This window comes from Carcharodon carcharias, chromosome 15 (genome assembly GCF_017639515.1).
Source record: "Carcharodon carcharias isolate sCarCar2 chromosome 15, sCarCar2.pri, whole genome shotgun sequence".
Classification (NCBI taxonomy): domain Eukaryota; kingdom Metazoa; phylum Chordata; class Chondrichthyes; order Lamniformes; family Lamnidae; genus Carcharodon; species Carcharodon carcharias.
In genome coordinates, this window is record NC_054481.1 from 107792032 (window position 1) to 107808887 (window position 16856).

Sequence of the window (16856 nt, forward strand, 5' to 3'; positions counted from 1 at the left end):
TTCCACACCAGAGCTGATATGTCCTCCTTTCTCTCCCCTTAGCAGTGATTAGGATTGCCAACCCAACAGGACTGGCCTAGAGTCTCAAGGAATTGAAGATCAATCTCCAGGACACTGCTATGTGCAACCCTAGAGAAAAATCATTGGGACATTAAAAAAGGGTTTTATTTTCATAATTTTCTTTGAATATTTCTCTTTACCACAAATAAAAATATTGAAAATTAGCGGGGGGGGGGGGAAATGGCTTTTTAGCTGACAGTCATCCAACTGGGTAATGAGTTTTTTTTTTGCTTTCCAATTGGTGTAGGAAGACAGTGCATTACAAGGATAGATGTGTTGGCCAACAAATGGCTGGAGTGTGGGGGCAAGTCATTGATGAAACCTCCAGGAATAGATTTAATCACAGTTGGCAACTCTAGCAGCGATTGATTGTGATGATGTCAGACCCATTTCATCGTTCTTGGCTCCAACACCAGCCGCTACATTCAGCAGCTCATCTCTTACCGTTTCTGTTACTTACGATGTAAGCCCACCACCAAACACATTTTTCCTTTTCTATTCCTGTCCGTTTTCTAAAAGGCCTCTTCCCTTTGGGTTCAGAGCAAGAGTGGTGAAAGTGTATTTCCCTTTTCGGATACAGATGGACCCAATGTTCCAGCCTTCAAAACTCCTGAATGCGAACCTACCAATAAGGAGCAGGAGTAGGCCATTCAGCCCCTTAAGCCTGCTCCGCCATTTAATAAGATCATGGCTGATCTGATAGTAACCTGAAATTTGCATCCCACCTACTCCTGATAGCCTATCACCCCCTTGCTTACCAAGAATCTATCTACCTCTGCCTTAAAAATAAAGACTTTGCTTCCTCCACCTTTTCAGGAAGAGTTCCAAAGACTCACGACCCTCTGAGTGGAAAAAAATTCTCCTCATCTGTTTTAAATGTGTGACCCTTTTAAAACAGTGACCCCTAGTTCTAGATTCTTCCACAAGAGGAAACATCCTCTCCAAATCCATCCTGTCAAGACCCCTCAGCATCTTTATATGTTTCAATCAAGTCGCTTCTTACTCTTCTAAAGTCCAGCGGATACAAACGTAGCCTGTCCAACCTTTCCTCATAAGACAACCCACCCATTCCAGGTATTAGTCTAGTAAAAGCAAAAAACTGCGGATGCTGGAAATCCAAAACTAAAACAAAAATACTTGGAAAAACTCAGCAGGTCTGGCAGCATCTGCGGAGAGGAACACAGTTAACGTTTCGAGTCCGAATGACCCTTCAACAGAACTAAGTAAAAATAGAAGAGAGGTGAAATATAAGCTAGTTTAAGGGGGGTGGGACAAGTAGAGTTTGTATAGATTTATATAGATTTTTCTTTTCCAACCTATTTCCATTATTTTTAAATGTATTTCCATCCATTGTTTTATCTCTACCTTTTAGCCTTTTTTGATTCCTTCACCCCACCCCACCCCCACTAGGGCTATCTGTACCTTGCTTGTCCTGCTTTTTACCCTTAATTAGCACATTCCTTGGATAATATCACCACCTTCAACACCTCTTTGTCCTTTTGTCTGTGACATCTTTTGGTTATCTCCACCTATCACTGGCCCTCTATCCAGCTCTACTTGTCCCACCCCCCCCCCCCCTTAAACTAGCTTATATTTCACCTCTCTTCTATTTTTACTTAGTTCTGTTGAAGGGTCATTCGGACTCGAAACGTTAACTGTGTTCCTCTCCGCAGATGTTGCCAGACCTGCTGAGTTTTTCAAGGTATTTTTGTTTTTGTATTAGTCTAGTAAACCTCCTCTGAACACTTTCCTGAAATAAAGTGACCAATACTTACTTAAATAAAGAGACCAATACTGTACACCGTATTCCAAATGTGGTCTCACTCGTGCTCTGTACAACTGAAGCATAACCTCCCTACTTTTGTATTCAATTCCCCTCGCAATAAATGACAACATTCTATTAGCTTTCCTAATTACTTGCTGCAGGGTACTTAGCTCCTCATGTGGGACTTTCCTAAGGCTTCTTACCACCTTAGCTATTTCCACATTCTTTTGTCCTTTTTAAAGTTGTCTGATTGTCTTACTGAGACCTCTTGAATCAATTGCTTAATTTCATGCTTTTGAGGTCATACAGCCCATTAACTTTCTCCTTGTAATTGCAATACCTGCTGCACTGTCACCCCCGCCCCTTTTTTCTACGTGTTCAGCACTGTTTCGGTGGCTTTCTTATCTTTCGAGTTTTCAGTTCTGACAAAGAGTTGCAATCTGATAAGTTCACCTGTCTTTAGCCATTAGAGATGCCGAAAGATCTGTCTTGCACTTCACAGAATTTCTGTCATATCGAGAGTAACAAATTTGTTTCCTCCTCTTCTGCCTGCCCCTTTCCTGCATGCCTTAGGCGCTGAAAAGATACTGGTGTCAGGTAATCCTAGGACACAATTAATTCAGAACAGGCGGCAATGAGGAAAAGCAACCTCGGCCATGGATTGAATATGTTAATGAACCTAGCCGGTTCCATCTGTTAGTAACCATTCTCACAGCAGATAGAAAGGCTCTCCTGTAATGATGCATTGAACTGAAGGGATCTTTCAAATCTGTTGTATTCTAATTAGTCTAGTCTAGCAATACACAATACAGAAATCTCTATTCCTCCCAGTGTATCTTGCTCAGGGGAATGCCCCAGAAAAATGTCTGCAAGTCTTCTCCGTTACAGCATTCCACAGGATGTGGAGGCTTTTCTGTCGTCTGTGTTTAGTAATCTTCTGCATCTTAAGCTTGTCATGGGGTGACATGCTATACTTGGCTGGTATCTGTTGCTTGATCTGATGTGTTCAGCCCTCAGACAAGCTGCTTAGCACACCCGGTGATGGCAGCTGAGGACTTTACAGCCTCTCTCCCCAACTGCTGACTAACCAAAGCAGTTGTCCCACCAGCATCCCTTTGCTTGCACGTTACCCGTGCTCCCTGTCCTTAGTCAAACAAGAAACATGATGCCTGAATCATGGTGGTAATGCAACCACTCGTGAGAGGAATAATGTGACTGGGACTGTCCCATGGGTCCCTGGCTGTCTGCCACCAAATTCCCAGCCCTGGGACTCCTGGAACTTTTATTTAAACGAGGACCGGCCATTAAGATCAGGAATACCTGTGTATCCTTGGGTTTTGTAGGTTATATGCCCCCCTCCCTCCCCCAGTTTTAAAATCTGAGCCATTGATAGGCTTCCTTGTTTTTGATAACAAAACTTCCTCATAAAAAGCTCACTGTTATTGCCATGGAGATGTGAAGACTTCTCTTTCACTTGTTTTATTTTATCCCTCTTTGGCCTCGTTATCTTGAGGACTTGATTGGGCTTTATGCTGCACATAAAATATAATTAATCCAGCCTTGTGACTGATACCAACTCCATTGCCTCTAGCTCAGGCACAACACGGTTGTATGGGATGGGTCCAAGCTTCTTCCCTCGGGAAAATGGCACCAGCAGAGGAGAGGGTAGCCCCTCAGCATTGTACCTGATCCAAAACCTCTGACAAGCAGGACACCATCTTTCAGAATGCCTTTGTGACCTGGCAATTTCAACTTCATTGATCTAATACAGCAATCCTGATGCCGGTTTGTGGCATTAAGTGAACCCTTTGTACCAACCTGGTGCCAAGTAAAGGAGTTGATGCCGCTGGCCTTCAGGCATTTACTTGAACTTTAAAATTCTCTCAGCTAACGACTGTAACATTTGATCACGCTGAATCACATTGAGCACACTTGAGTCGTCACTATTACACATTTCCTTTGATTTATGAGGGAGGTGATACTGAAACCTCGCTCGAGTATATTTCCAAGGTAGTTTCAAAAGCCCAGTTCTCAAATAAAAACAAAGTGCTGAAAACGCTCAGCAGGTCTGGCAGAATCTATGAGGAGAGAAACTGATTGAATGTTTCGAGTCTGTATGACTTCTTCAGAAGCCCAGTTCTGTTTCGTTCCCATCCTGTGTGGATTAGAAGTGGTATGCAAGTGTGTTTCCAGATTCCAGCCTTTGATTGTCAATTTCAAGTTGATCAATACTTTCCTTTATCCATTGTTTATTGAATATAAATTTGAAAGCACTTGGTGACCATTAACGGTTAGAGTTCCAATATTCTCAGGAATCTTTCAATTGGTGTTACTTCCACCCTTGTCTTTACAATACTTTAGCCCTCTAGATTCCTAGTAAGTTTTGAAAGCCCCCTGACTGCCTCTAATACTATCCTTTACATCTCTGTTTGGCCATATTGATCTCTGCTTAATTAGCTTCGAGTCAGCTAGAATGAATTTCGATTCAAGCCTCAATAACAAACCCTTCTCTAGTTCTCAATTTTTCCACTCTTGGCCTTCCAACCAAGATGCCAATTAATTGTTCCAGAATTTCTATGCAATCTTCAAAGTTTGAATACCTGTATTTTAGTGCCATTGCCCATTTGCAAGTCCTCTTGATCATTTCTGTTTTAAAGCAGCATTTATCAGTGGAATCACGATGCTCCCCTCATTCTACCTCACACGTTACTGAAAATTAGATGATAAATCTGTTTTTTTTCAGTTATTTTACAATGCAAGTTTTAATTCTAGTGGGTCAGCTGCAGCAGTGCTCCCTGCAAGTCAGGTAATGATTTACTTAATTTCTGGTCCAACCTTATTTCATATTTTTCCCTGTTTTAACCTCATTCCAGGTTCTGATATTGTTTAGAATGGTGGTTTTGAGATCATTTGAGTTCTGGTTCTAGTGTGTTATTTACCTAATTCTGCTTGTTGAAAATGATGGTTTCCTGCTGTTGGAAACAGAGTATTACACGGCCAACTGAATGCAGGGCAAGTCCCAGCTAAAGAATTGATCACTGTGGACCTACAAGATAAACCTTGGCCTTCGAATGGGGACAACATTTATTGTTTGATACCTGAGTCAATATATAATAAAGGAGTCATAGTTTGAAGGGATTAGAAGTATAGCTGCTGTCTTTCCTTAAACAGCCTGTACTTATGAAGGGGAATCATTTTGGGCATGGCAACAGTAAATATAAACATATTAAGAGAAAGGCACGGTTAAGTCATTTCTGAACACTCCTTATGTCATTTGACCATAATCCTTAGAAAAGCTCTCCTGTTTCAGAACAAAGCCATAAACTAATTTGTCGTTAAATTTCACGCAGTACCCTCAATTTATGGTCCTTCAGAGAGCTGTTTCTATGCCGATGAATGTGACCCTTTCTTGTAGTGCTGAGTGCTCTTTATTACATAATAAAGATAAGATGTAGTGAGATACAGCATTCAAAAATAAATACAGGAAAGGAGCTGGTGTCACACTTTAATAAATGTAAGGAAGTTCAGCTCATCATGCCTGCTGCTGGCTCTTTGCACGCCCTGTTCAGTCTTGTCCCACTCCCCTACTCTTTCTCCATGGCCTTTGATTTTGTTTCCTTTTTTGAATATTTATCCAGTTCTCTTTTGAAACTTACTATAGGCTCGGCTTCCACCATCTTTTCAATCAATGCATTCAAGATCATCAGAGCTTGCTGCCTTTATTTGGAAAAAATGTCCTCATCTTCCTCCTATTTCTTTTCATTTCTTCCTCAAAAAGCAGTAGAAGCAGAGTCTTTGAACATTTTTAAGGCGGAACTAGATAGATCCTTGATAAGCAAGGGGGTGAAAAGTTATTGGGGTTGGCGGGAATGTGAGATTGAGGTTGCAATCAGATCAGCCATGATCTTATTGAATGGTGATGCAGGCTCGAGGGGCCGAGTGGCCTACTCCTCCTGATTGGTATGTTTGTAAACCTGTGCCCTTTGGTTACTGGCCCTCCTGCCACCGGAAACTGTTGCTCCTCGCCTTACTCTTGCATAATCCTTTGTGACTCTGAACATCTCTATTAAATCTCTGTTCCAAAGTAAACTATCACATCCATCTTGTGATAGCATCACATTTAATTGTAGTGGTTAATTAATCACCACATGAGATTGTGTCCTGTGAAACTGTGGCTTGGGTGGCGGTGGCCGCGGTGAAACAAATTTCCTGGGCCATTATTTACAGTAGATGCATGTGATATCAAAAAATCCTTTTTTAGATGTGGTTTATGCTTCTGAGCTTGTACTGCATGATGCGAACCAGCTTAATCTCAGCTTGTTGGAGCAGCAATTAGTAAAGACTGTATAATTCAATGAAGGGAATCGTGAAAAGCCAAACACAGGTCCAGTATGTTTCCCAATTCGTTCGCAGATAAACTCGCTTCAAGTAGGATTGTGGGATCACAAATGAGCTCTTCGATGGCGAGGAGACACTTTCGTGCTTGTCTATTACGTGTCCCACTTTCAATACTCTCTGTATACTTGAGATCATCCAAAACTCTGCTCTCTGTATCCTAAATCCTACCAAGTCCCCGTTTCAGCCCCTGTGTTTGCTGACCTACATTGGCTCCCTATTAAGCAACATCTTGATTTTAAAATTCTCATCTTTGTTTTCAAATTCCCCCCATGGATGCCCCCCTCCCTTCCTCTGTAATCTCCTCCAGCCCCACAATCCTCTGAGATATCTGCTCTCCTCTAATTCTGGCCTCTTGAGCATCCCCAATTTGAATCATCCCATCTTTGGCAGCCATGCCTTCAGCTGCCAAGGTCCTAAGCTCTGGAAGTCCCTTCATAAACCTCTCTGCCTCTCTTCCCTTCTTTAAGATGCTCCCTCTTTGACCAAGCTTTTGGTCATTTGCTGTAGTAGTTCTTTATGTGGAGACTTTGTTTTAAAATGTTAAAGGTGCTATATAAATACAAGTTGTTGTTGTTGTTCATGCATGTTGAGCATCTGACTTTCTTTCTGTTCCTGATCCAATGTAAACTGTAATTAAATATTTGCCAATTTTCTGCATTCATCTGAGTCTTTCCAGAACCATAAGTGGGACAGCATTTTACTTTAAAAGGAGCACCCCGTTCATGTAAAATTGTTTGATGGGTGTCGTGTAGAATTTTGTGACTCAGAAGGCGGCCATTCAATCCAGTGTGCCAGTGCTATCTCTCTGAAAGATCTACCCATTTAGTCCCACTCTCCTGCCCTTTCCTGTGTAGTGTTAACAAAGAAAATACCAAATATTCATTCATTTCCCTTTTAACTTTATGCTGCTGCCACTATTTGTTGTAGTACATGCAATGATTTAATAACCCCCTGTGTATATTTGGCAAAGAAAACCTGTCACTTCATTGTTTTACTGTTGGTCTTCAATTGTCTCCTTAGGTCAAAAGTTATATTTCTTCCCTGTGTCCTCTTGCTTCTGAGTCACAAGGTTCTGGGTTCAAGACCCACTCCAGGGCTTGAGCACGAAAATCCAGGCTGATGGTCTGGTGCAGTACTGAGGGAGTGCTGCACTGTTGGAACTGCTATCTTTCCGATGAAACTTTGAACCATGGCCCCATCTGCTGTCTCAGGTGGACGTAAAAGATCCCACAGCATTATTTCAGAGAATAGCAACTGTCCTGGTCAAATATTTATTCCTCAATCAACAACATCACAAAAACAGGTTATCTGGCCATTATCACATTGCTGCTTGTGGGAGTTTGCTGTGCACATATTAACTGCTGCATTTCTCACATTTTAACAGTGACTACACCTTCATTGGCTGCAAAGCACTTTGAGACGTCCATTGATCATTCAAAGCATCATATAAATGCAAGTCTCCTTTTATTTTGTTCTTTTTTTAGAAGCAGGTTCCAACTCAACACCTCCCTCACCACCTTTTAAAACCCATCCCAGGCTGTTAGTCCTCTCTTATATCTCCTTGTTGGTTTAAGAGTATAAGAACATAAGAAATAGGAGCAGGAGTTGACCATTCAATAAGATCATGGTTGATCTGATTGTGGCCATAACGCCACTTTCCTTTCTGCCTCCCATAGGCTTCAACACCCTTGTGGATCAAAAATCTGTCTAATTCAGCCTTGAATTCATTCAATGACCCAGCCTCCAGTGCTCTTTGGGGAAGAGAATTCCACAGACTAACAATCCTCTGAGAGAAAAAAAATTCCTCCTCATCTCAGTCTTAAATGGGAGACCCCTTATTTTGAAACGTTGCCCCCTAATTCTAGAAACACCCTCCCAGCATCTACCCTGTCAAGCCCCCTCAGAATCTTTTATGTTTCAATAAGATTCTCCTAAGTTCCAATGAGTATAGGCCCAGCCTGCTCAACCTTTCCTCATAAGATAATCCTTCATTCTGGTGAACCTTCTCTGAACTGCTTCATTAAGGAGACCAAGTTTGGTGCCCATCTTTTGCTGACGCTGCTGTGAAGTACCTGGTGATTATTTTTATCTTCTAAAGATGTTATATAAATGTATTTGTGATGGCTGTGATAAGTAGTTCACCCGCCACAAGTAGGCTGATCAGCTTAATTAACATCAGTCTCCTTTGATAGCTCTTAAACACCTCATCTCTTCAGAGGTGACTCATTTCCTCCCCCCACCCTGCCTGAAGTGACGTCTGCACGAGCCAGGGAATTCATAGTTCACCTGATACAGAGAAAAAGAATCGCTTTCCTGGACATATAGGAAACATTGCCTGTCACAGTCTAGCCAAGCTGCAAATCTTTGCACAATCTGCTAAATAAAAAAGTATAAATTCTTTTATAAACCAATTTACCTTTTAGTGCTTGGAATGAAATTATTTCTGTCCAGGTTTATTTTGTTGGCTTCGCTGCTAAACTTTAATCGTGAGGAGGTTTAACAGCTAAGGCCTGCACCAACTGCCAATTATACAGAGTTGCAAAGCTTATAGAGTCATTGTGGCACAGAAAGGGGTCATCTTTGCACCACTGAGCCCCACCACCAGGCCTGAAATCTGCATAGTCCCTGGATGAACGGATGTGCTTATGAAGGAGGTACAGTAAGGACAAATTAACCAACCCCGTCACTCCCTGAATAATATGATGTCACCAGCTTCATCCTGCCAGATAATATGGATTGTATCCCTATTGCTACCCTGTTTGTTAATTCAAACCAGATTACTTATCCTGCGTCATCCTACCGGACACAACATTTCAAAATTCTTCTACATATTCGTTCTGTTTTTTTTTATACTACCTAGCAGCCTATTTGATTTCTTTACAGCTGGCTACACACTGGATGGATCAACTTTCAATCTCTGATTTCTTTCCTGATTTGCCTTTTTATATTTCCTTCATTTTTTTTCTTTGCCCTTGAGATGGGAGCATCTCTGCTTTTTGTTGCCCATCCCTAATTGCCCTTGGGGTTGTTGTGGTGAGCTGCCTTCTTGAACCGCTGCAGAGCATGTGGCGTGGGTACACCCGTCGTGCTGTTAGGGAGGCAGTCCCAGGATTTGACCCAGTGACAGTGAAGTCAAGATGGTGTGTGACTTAGAGGAGAACTTGCAGGTGGTGGTGTTCCCATGCACCTGCTGCCCTTGTCCTTCTAGGTGGTAGAAGTCGTGGGTTTGGAGGGTGTTGTTGAAGGAGCCTTTGTAAGTTGCTGCAGTGCATCTTGTAGATTGTACACACTGCTGTCCCCATGTACCAGTGATGGAGGAAGTGATTGTTTAAGATGGTGGATGGGGTGCCAACCAAGTGAGCTGCTGGATGGTGTTGAGCTTCTTGAGTGTTGTCGGGGTTGCATCATCCAGGCAAATGGAGAGTATCCCATCACACTCCCGACTTGTGCTTCATAGATGGTCCTACACAGCTTATTTTGTATTCCTAATGTACGACTTTGTATTTATCTGCATTAAACTGCATCTATGGTGCCAGCCATGGCTCAGTTGGTAGCACTCTTGCCCCTTAGTCAGAAGGGTGTGGGTTCAGGTCCCACTCCAGAGACTTGAGTATGAAAGTGAAGATTGAAACTCCCGGTGCTGTAATGAGGGAGTGCTGCACTGTCGGAAGTCCTATCTTTCAGATTAGACATTAAACTGAGCTCACAGGTGGATCTAAAACATCCCACAGCTTTTGAACAAGAACAAGGAAGTTACACCTGGTGTCCTGGCCAATAATCACGCCTCAACCAACATCACTAAAACAGATTATCTGGTCATTAACACGTTGCTGTTTATGGGAGCTTACTGTACATATACTATCTGTGGTGTTTCCAACATTTACAGCAGTGACTATACTACAAAAGTACTAATTGGCTGTAAAACCCTTTGCAATGTCCTGATGTCATACAAGACACTATAGAAATGTAAATCTTCCTCCTAATTTGCTAATTGTTGGCCCAACTCCCAAAAAATTGTTCCGTTAACCCCAATATCTTGGCCTCATTTTTCACTGTGTTAATTAACCCTGCTATTTTGGCTTCATCTTTCAACTTTGAGATGCAACTACTCATGCTTCTTTCCAGGTGTTGAAGATTACTCATCCTCCTACAGAACCCTGTGGGTCTCCACTTGCCCATCCAGCCTTTAACAGACTCTGGGGGCGGGCAGGAAACCCATGGTATCGGGTTGGGAGGCTGGTTTTACACCCTGCCCGATGGAGTGACTCCATTGGAGAGTCAAATTGAGCAGAGTGGAAATCCAGCTTTGCACCGGGTAGGAACAATTTCTGGATGGACGCATTCGGTTAATGTTGTCCCCTCTGTTTCTTGTGCCCCAAGCCACAACTCCAACCATTCCAGCAATTTTTAATCTGAATTAATCTCTGCTACTTCAGAGGATGATGAATGCTTTGGACAGACCAATGGGCTAGAGGGTGGAGAAAAAGAAGTGAAAGAGGGGGTCATTTTTTTCTGATGAAAGAAATGAGTGAGTGAGTGGTGCTGGAGAGAGCACAATTCAGTCATTTCTGGATTTGGGACCATTCAGGTTTGCTGCCTTAGGCAGAATCTGTTTAATTTCTTCCACAAACATCCAAGCATTTTGTACCATACAATTTTCTGCAAGCACTCTTATTTTTCTTTAAACGTTTGCCATCTTCCTGTAGGTCAAGTGTCCTGGGATGAGTATCGAATCAAGTTTCTGGCAAGCAAGGGGTTTAATGAGAAAGAGGTGGCAGAGAAAATCAAAAATAACGAGGAACTGAAGATTGATGAAGAAAGTAAGTATATTTTGGCAATAACCTAAAATGCACACATTTAACTCTTACTGTGCACTTCCACTGCAGTGAAAAACATTGCTACTGTGACTGATGCACTGTATCACAGAGTGCTTCTTCTGGAATTGTATATATGATTCCCTATGAAAAGACTCGTGGTCTCATTGTAGACACTCAGCGTTCAATCAGCCTAAACTGCTATTGTGTACCTAATGGCCTTCGGTTAAGACATAGCATTAGTAGAGGTTTGGGAGCAGGTAATTTGCCTTCTGTCTCTGTTACCTAGCAGGGTGAGAGGAGTTGTTCGGGATCATGGGCCCCTTTAATGTGAACTGGTTTCGCATTTTAAAAAAAATAGTAATAGCAGCCAGGATTCCTACTCCTGAATGCCGTCCAGTGACTCCTGTTGGAAAATGCATGTGGACCATGATTAGAACTGGATCAGGCACTGTTGTGATGCCTCTGGTGGTTGAGCAGCCTTGCTGTCCACCCACGTACATAGAGAATGGGGCCGTTGGAGGGCGGTCAGCATCTGTGGAAGTGCACTTAGCAGGGGTGGAAAGGTTCAATGTGAAGCAAAAGAATGATCCATTCACCTTAACCTTTTAAAAAAAGGACACCGGACCTTCTGAAACCTACTGTGCTTCCTGTTTTCTTTCTCTTTGCGAACCCGTGAAGCTAAATGTTGCAGAAAACCCAAGCACCCCCTCATGAAAGGGTAATTATGGTCACATTGGAGATGTTATCAGTTTTGGCTCCAAACATCACTTCGAAGTCAGCAATTTTTGCCTGTAAAACAATGGAAACATTTTGATCTGAAATACCAGGTAGATATTTGTTATTTACATCTGGGGAACTTTTTCTGTTGCCTAATCCACCACTGATGGGGTTAAATTTTGATGTCAGCTAATTGAAAATACCTTCTGTTCCACTTATGGGTTTGTTTGTGAGCTGAGTATTGTGAGTATTTACTGAGCCACTGTCTTAGTACATTATTGGTTTACCTCTCCCAATCCTATGGCTTTGTGCTGTTCTATTTAACCCATTCCCTGTTTGTGCCGAAAAGCACAGCACAAGAATCAAACTGTTGCAAACGATTATGCTCCTAGGATTCCTTGCACACAGGACTTCCTGGCATTGTTTTTTGCCAGCAAAATCGCCATTAAAAACATGCCTCAAATAGTCCTGTATGTTATCAATGTGTGGATAATTATTGCCATGCTAATCATACCGGTAGATCTACCCTGTACCTGCTTTGAAGCTAGTATATCCTTCCTCAGGTACAGTACCCAAAACTGAACGCCATATTCCAGATGGGGTTTGACCAAGTCTTTATACAACTGAAGCGTTGCTTCCATATTCCAGCTCCCCCGGGGCCAACATTCCATTATCCTTTCTGCTTTTGCACTTTGGATGTGTTTTAATAATTTGTTTACTTGGATTCCCGAATCTCTTTGCACCTCAAGAGGATTATACACAGGGACAGCAATTTTGACCACCTCCTCAAAGAAAAAGCCTGGTATAATCCATAATAAAATAATTTAAATTTACCTCTCGTTTTGTTATTTAAGTGATGATGCCGTTTTTGATGGGAAGTCACATTCAGGGATTTGGGGATTAACACCCGAATTTGACTTTCTAAAAACTATTATTAGGCAGAAGAATGATGTTGCTCCCTTAGGGATTAACTCCAATGGATCAACATTATTCTCCTACCTTGACAGAGGTGTAGAGAGGCCAGGGATATTAAGGAACTCCCCTGGAGGTTAATGATCCAGTCTTTGAAACAGTTTTCTTTTGCGACCTGGGTAATGGGAGGGGCAGGTAGACAACGGATGGTTTGTGTGCCATACTCCAGCATCTCCAGTCTTTTTTAATTTTTTGCTGGGATTTAGGCATCACTGGCAAGGCCAGCGTTTGTTGCCCATCCCTTATTGCCCCTGCACTGAGTGGCTTGTTGGGCCATTTCATGGGGCAGTTAAGCGTCAACCACATTGCTGTGGACCTGGAGTCACATGTAGGTAAGCATGGCAGATTTCCTTCCCTAAAGGACAATAGTGAACCAGATGGGTTTTACAACAGTCGTTGATAGTTGTCATGGTCACAATTACTGAGGCTAGCTTTGTATTCCAGATTTATTAATTGAATTTAAATTCCTCCAGTTGCCATAGTGGGATTTGAACCCTTGCCCCCAGAGCGTTAATCTGAGTGTCTGGATTACTAGTCAACTGACATTAACACTAGACCATCATCTACCCTCTAACGCCCAGTTGGCATTCACAAAACCAGGTGTTGCAAGGAACAAGTTTGTCCATCCTCAGCATGAGGTTGTTTAGCTGAAAGCTGTATCCATAAGGCCGATAGTCAGTTTAGCTGGCCAACCCTCAGGCACTGAGAGGTGATGGAGCATTGGTGATTAATCCTTTTGTCTTCTGTGTCCAACTAGGTTGTAAAATGATGGACGCAGACAGTCGACAGTTCTAGAACATCGGCTGAGAGAGATAGATGGGCCTAAGGTCTCCTTAAGATACAACCAGAAAAGGAAATTGGCCAGAAAAGTAAATATTTCGCCCACTGGCTAGGACAATGTGGCACCTTTTGTTATTTTCTTTGTTGCGAGGAGTGTTACTGAAATTTGGTTGTACTGCAATTAGATTTACTGCAAATATTACTCCATTCTCTTCATAATGGTGAAATAAATCATTTCGGTGCTTTACATCCAAGTCACATTATCATGGACAAGTTATTTGCCAGTAATGGTAAACTCTTGGTCATAAGCAGCATAGAAAGTGTTGTGGTGCCCATGCCTCTGAGACAGGAGCTCCATATTCAAGTCCCACTCGAGGACTTGTTGGCCACGGAAGAAGCATTCAATAAGCTGCTAATCAGTCTGCTAGCCCTTCCAACACTTCCCCGCTATTTCCCCAAAGGGAAAGAAGTGGTTGTGAAGATATGAAACAAGCATAAGGGACATAGGGACTAATTGTGGGAAAGATCAATGATAAGGAGCCTAAGAAAGTATCTAGTGCAAGCTTGAAACCTGCAACATGGAGGAAAGGGTAAAATGAGGGTGTTGGTTCGGTGGAACAGTGGAATTGAAAGTGGTGGGTAAGGAGCTTGGTAATTCTGCTTTGTCTCTTGCCACTAAATGGTGACCAAACATTTGCAGTTGCCCTCATTGAGCTTAATCTGCCTCTTTGAGATTTGTGTAGGTCCCTTGTTCTTTTCTCTGTCTGGACTCTGTCCCCTAGTTTAGCATCATCTGAGAATTTGAGCAGCCATTGTTTGGTTTCTGAATTTCTGAAATGGTGGTTATTGTAGGTTAGAAACAGTAAGGGCTCCATCATCAAGTCATGGGACATTCCAGTTAGTTATCTCCTCCCTCCATCATGATGTCCCTGATGCTCCCCTTCCTTCAGTTTACTGTTAATCAAGACGAGGCTTTTCTTAAAATTCTATTGCTTTCAGGAGGGGTTTTATCGAGGATCTTGCAAAAATGCACTGACGCTGTGTTGTGTAGCTTTTGCACTGTCACTTCCTCAAAAAATTGTTTGTCATTCAGGCATGATCTTCCCCTTTTGACGCTGTGTTGGTTGTTCACCTGATTCTTCTCGCTTAGCTAACCTTCATGTTTACTGCTCAGAATAGTTTCAATTTTTCCCCAGTCATTGATGTTAGAGTCATTTTTCCACATCTAATTGTTTTTTTTTGATGAAGTAACAGAGAGGTTTGGTGAAGGGAATGAGGTGAGGTGAATGTTGTCTATATGGGTTTTTAGAAAGCGCTTAACAAAGCACCATACGAAAGGCTCATTAACAAAATTGAGGCCAGTTATGCAATTGGTTAAAAAAATTGGCTTAATGATAGAAAGCAGCAAGTCGTGGTAGATGGTTGTTTTACAGTCGAGAGAGTGGGAGACGGTGGTGTTCCCCAAGGGTCAGTGCTAGAACCACTGCTTTGTTGCTATAAATAAATGACTTGGATCTTGGAATACAGGATAACATTTCAAAATTTGCTAAACTTGGAAGATTGAGGACGATATGAATCATCTACAATAGGACATAGATAGACTAGCAGAATGGCAGACAAGTGGCAGATGGAATTGAATACAGAGGAGTGCAAAGTGATGCATTTTGTAAGAAGGAATATGAAGAGGAAATAAAGACTTAATGGCATAATTCTCAAGAGTATGTAGAGGCAAGGGACCTGAGGGCGCATGTGCATCAATCTTTGAAGACAGCAGGACATATTGAGAGTAGTTAGCAAAGCATTTGGGGTCCTGGGTTTCAAAAATAGAGGCATCGAGTACAAAAGCAGAGAAGTCATGCTGAATCTTTATAAATCTCTGGATAGGCACCAGCTGGAACTTTGCATCCAGTTCTGGTCACCACCCTTCAGGAAGGATGTGAAGGTCCTTGACGGTGCAGAGGAGATTTACCAGAATGGTTCTAGGGATGGGGTGGGTTAGTTACAAGGTTAGGCCAGAAAGTCTGGGATTGTCCTCCTTGGAGCAAAGGAGATTGAAGGCAGATTTGATAGAGGCCTAAGAGATTATGACAGGGAAAAGCATCTGGTAGAAGGATTAAAAGTCACAGGTTTAAGATTTTGGGCAAGTGATGCAGGGGAATGTGAGGAAGAAGCTTTTTTACGCAACGAGTGACCACGAGGGTGGTGGAAACAGAAACAATCAATGATTTCAAAAGGAAATTGGGCGGACATTTGAAGGAACTAAAGTTGTAGGGCTATGGGGATCGAGCGGGGAGTGGGGCTGACTGGATTGCTCTGCAGGGAGCCAGCATGAACTCAGTGGGCTGAATGGCCTCCTTCTGTGTCGTAAATGACTCTGTCTAATTTAATGAGAGTAATAGATGATCTCATATTCCAAGGACATCGATAGAAATTAGTGAAGAATAAATTTAAAATGTGTATCAGGGAATTGGATCTAAACTTGAAAAGGAAATATGATTTTTTTTTAAATTCTTTCATGGGATGTGGGCATCGCTGGCAAGATCAACATTTATTACCCATCCCTAGTTGCCCTTGAGAAGGTGGTAAAGAGTCACTGCCTTGAATTGCTGCAGTCCATGTGGTGTAGGAATGCCCACAGTGCTGTTAGGGAGGGAGTTCCAGAATTTTGATCCAGTGACAGTGAAGGAGACATGTTTCCAAGTTAAGGCAGTGTTGGCTTGGAGAGAGAACTTGAAGATGGTGGTGTTCCCATGCATCTGCTGCCCTTTTTCTCGTTGGTAGAGGTCACGGGTTTGGAAGGTGCTGTGGAAGGAGGCTTGGCGAGTCACAGGACTATGGGGCAAGAATGGGGTCACGGGACAAATTGCATAACCCTTTTCCAAAGAACCAGTACTGACAAGATGGACTGAATGGTCTCCAAATGTGCTGTACGATGCATCATGAAGAACTTTTGGCTTATATGACTTATTTCAGATGTTTGAAATAAGTCATTAATGTCAGTCCAGGTAATGGAGATAAAAAAAACTTTGGTTATTCAAACTATGAATGGTAAACCCTTGACATTCAATGGCATTACCATCACTGAATCTCTCAATATCAACCACTGGGTTATCATTGATCAGAAACTGAACGAGAACAGCTATGTAAACACTGGCTACAAGAGCAGGTCAGAGACTGGGAATTCTGCAGAGAGTAATTCACATTCTAACTTCCCAAACCCTGTCCACATCTACAAAGCACAAGTCAGGAGTGTAATGGAATACTCCCCCACTTGCCTGGATGGTGTCAAGAAGCTTGACACCATCCAGGACAAAGCAGCCCGCTTGATTGGCAACCCATCCACAAAC

At 42.4% G+C, this 16856-nt stretch overlaps 1 protein-coding gene across 1 annotated transcript in view; it reads left to right on the top strand.

Annotated features, from left to right (window-relative positions):
• Positions 1-16856, top strand: part of sdf4 (stromal cell derived factor 4) — a 77410-nt gene that overhangs the window by 34721 nt on the left and 25833 nt on the right. The window contains exon 3 of the mRNA XM_041206616.1: positions 10930-11043. Within this exon, the coding sequence (XP_041062550.1) occupies positions 10930-11043 (114 nt within the window). The remainder of the gene's footprint in view (positions 1-10929; positions 11044-16856) is intronic.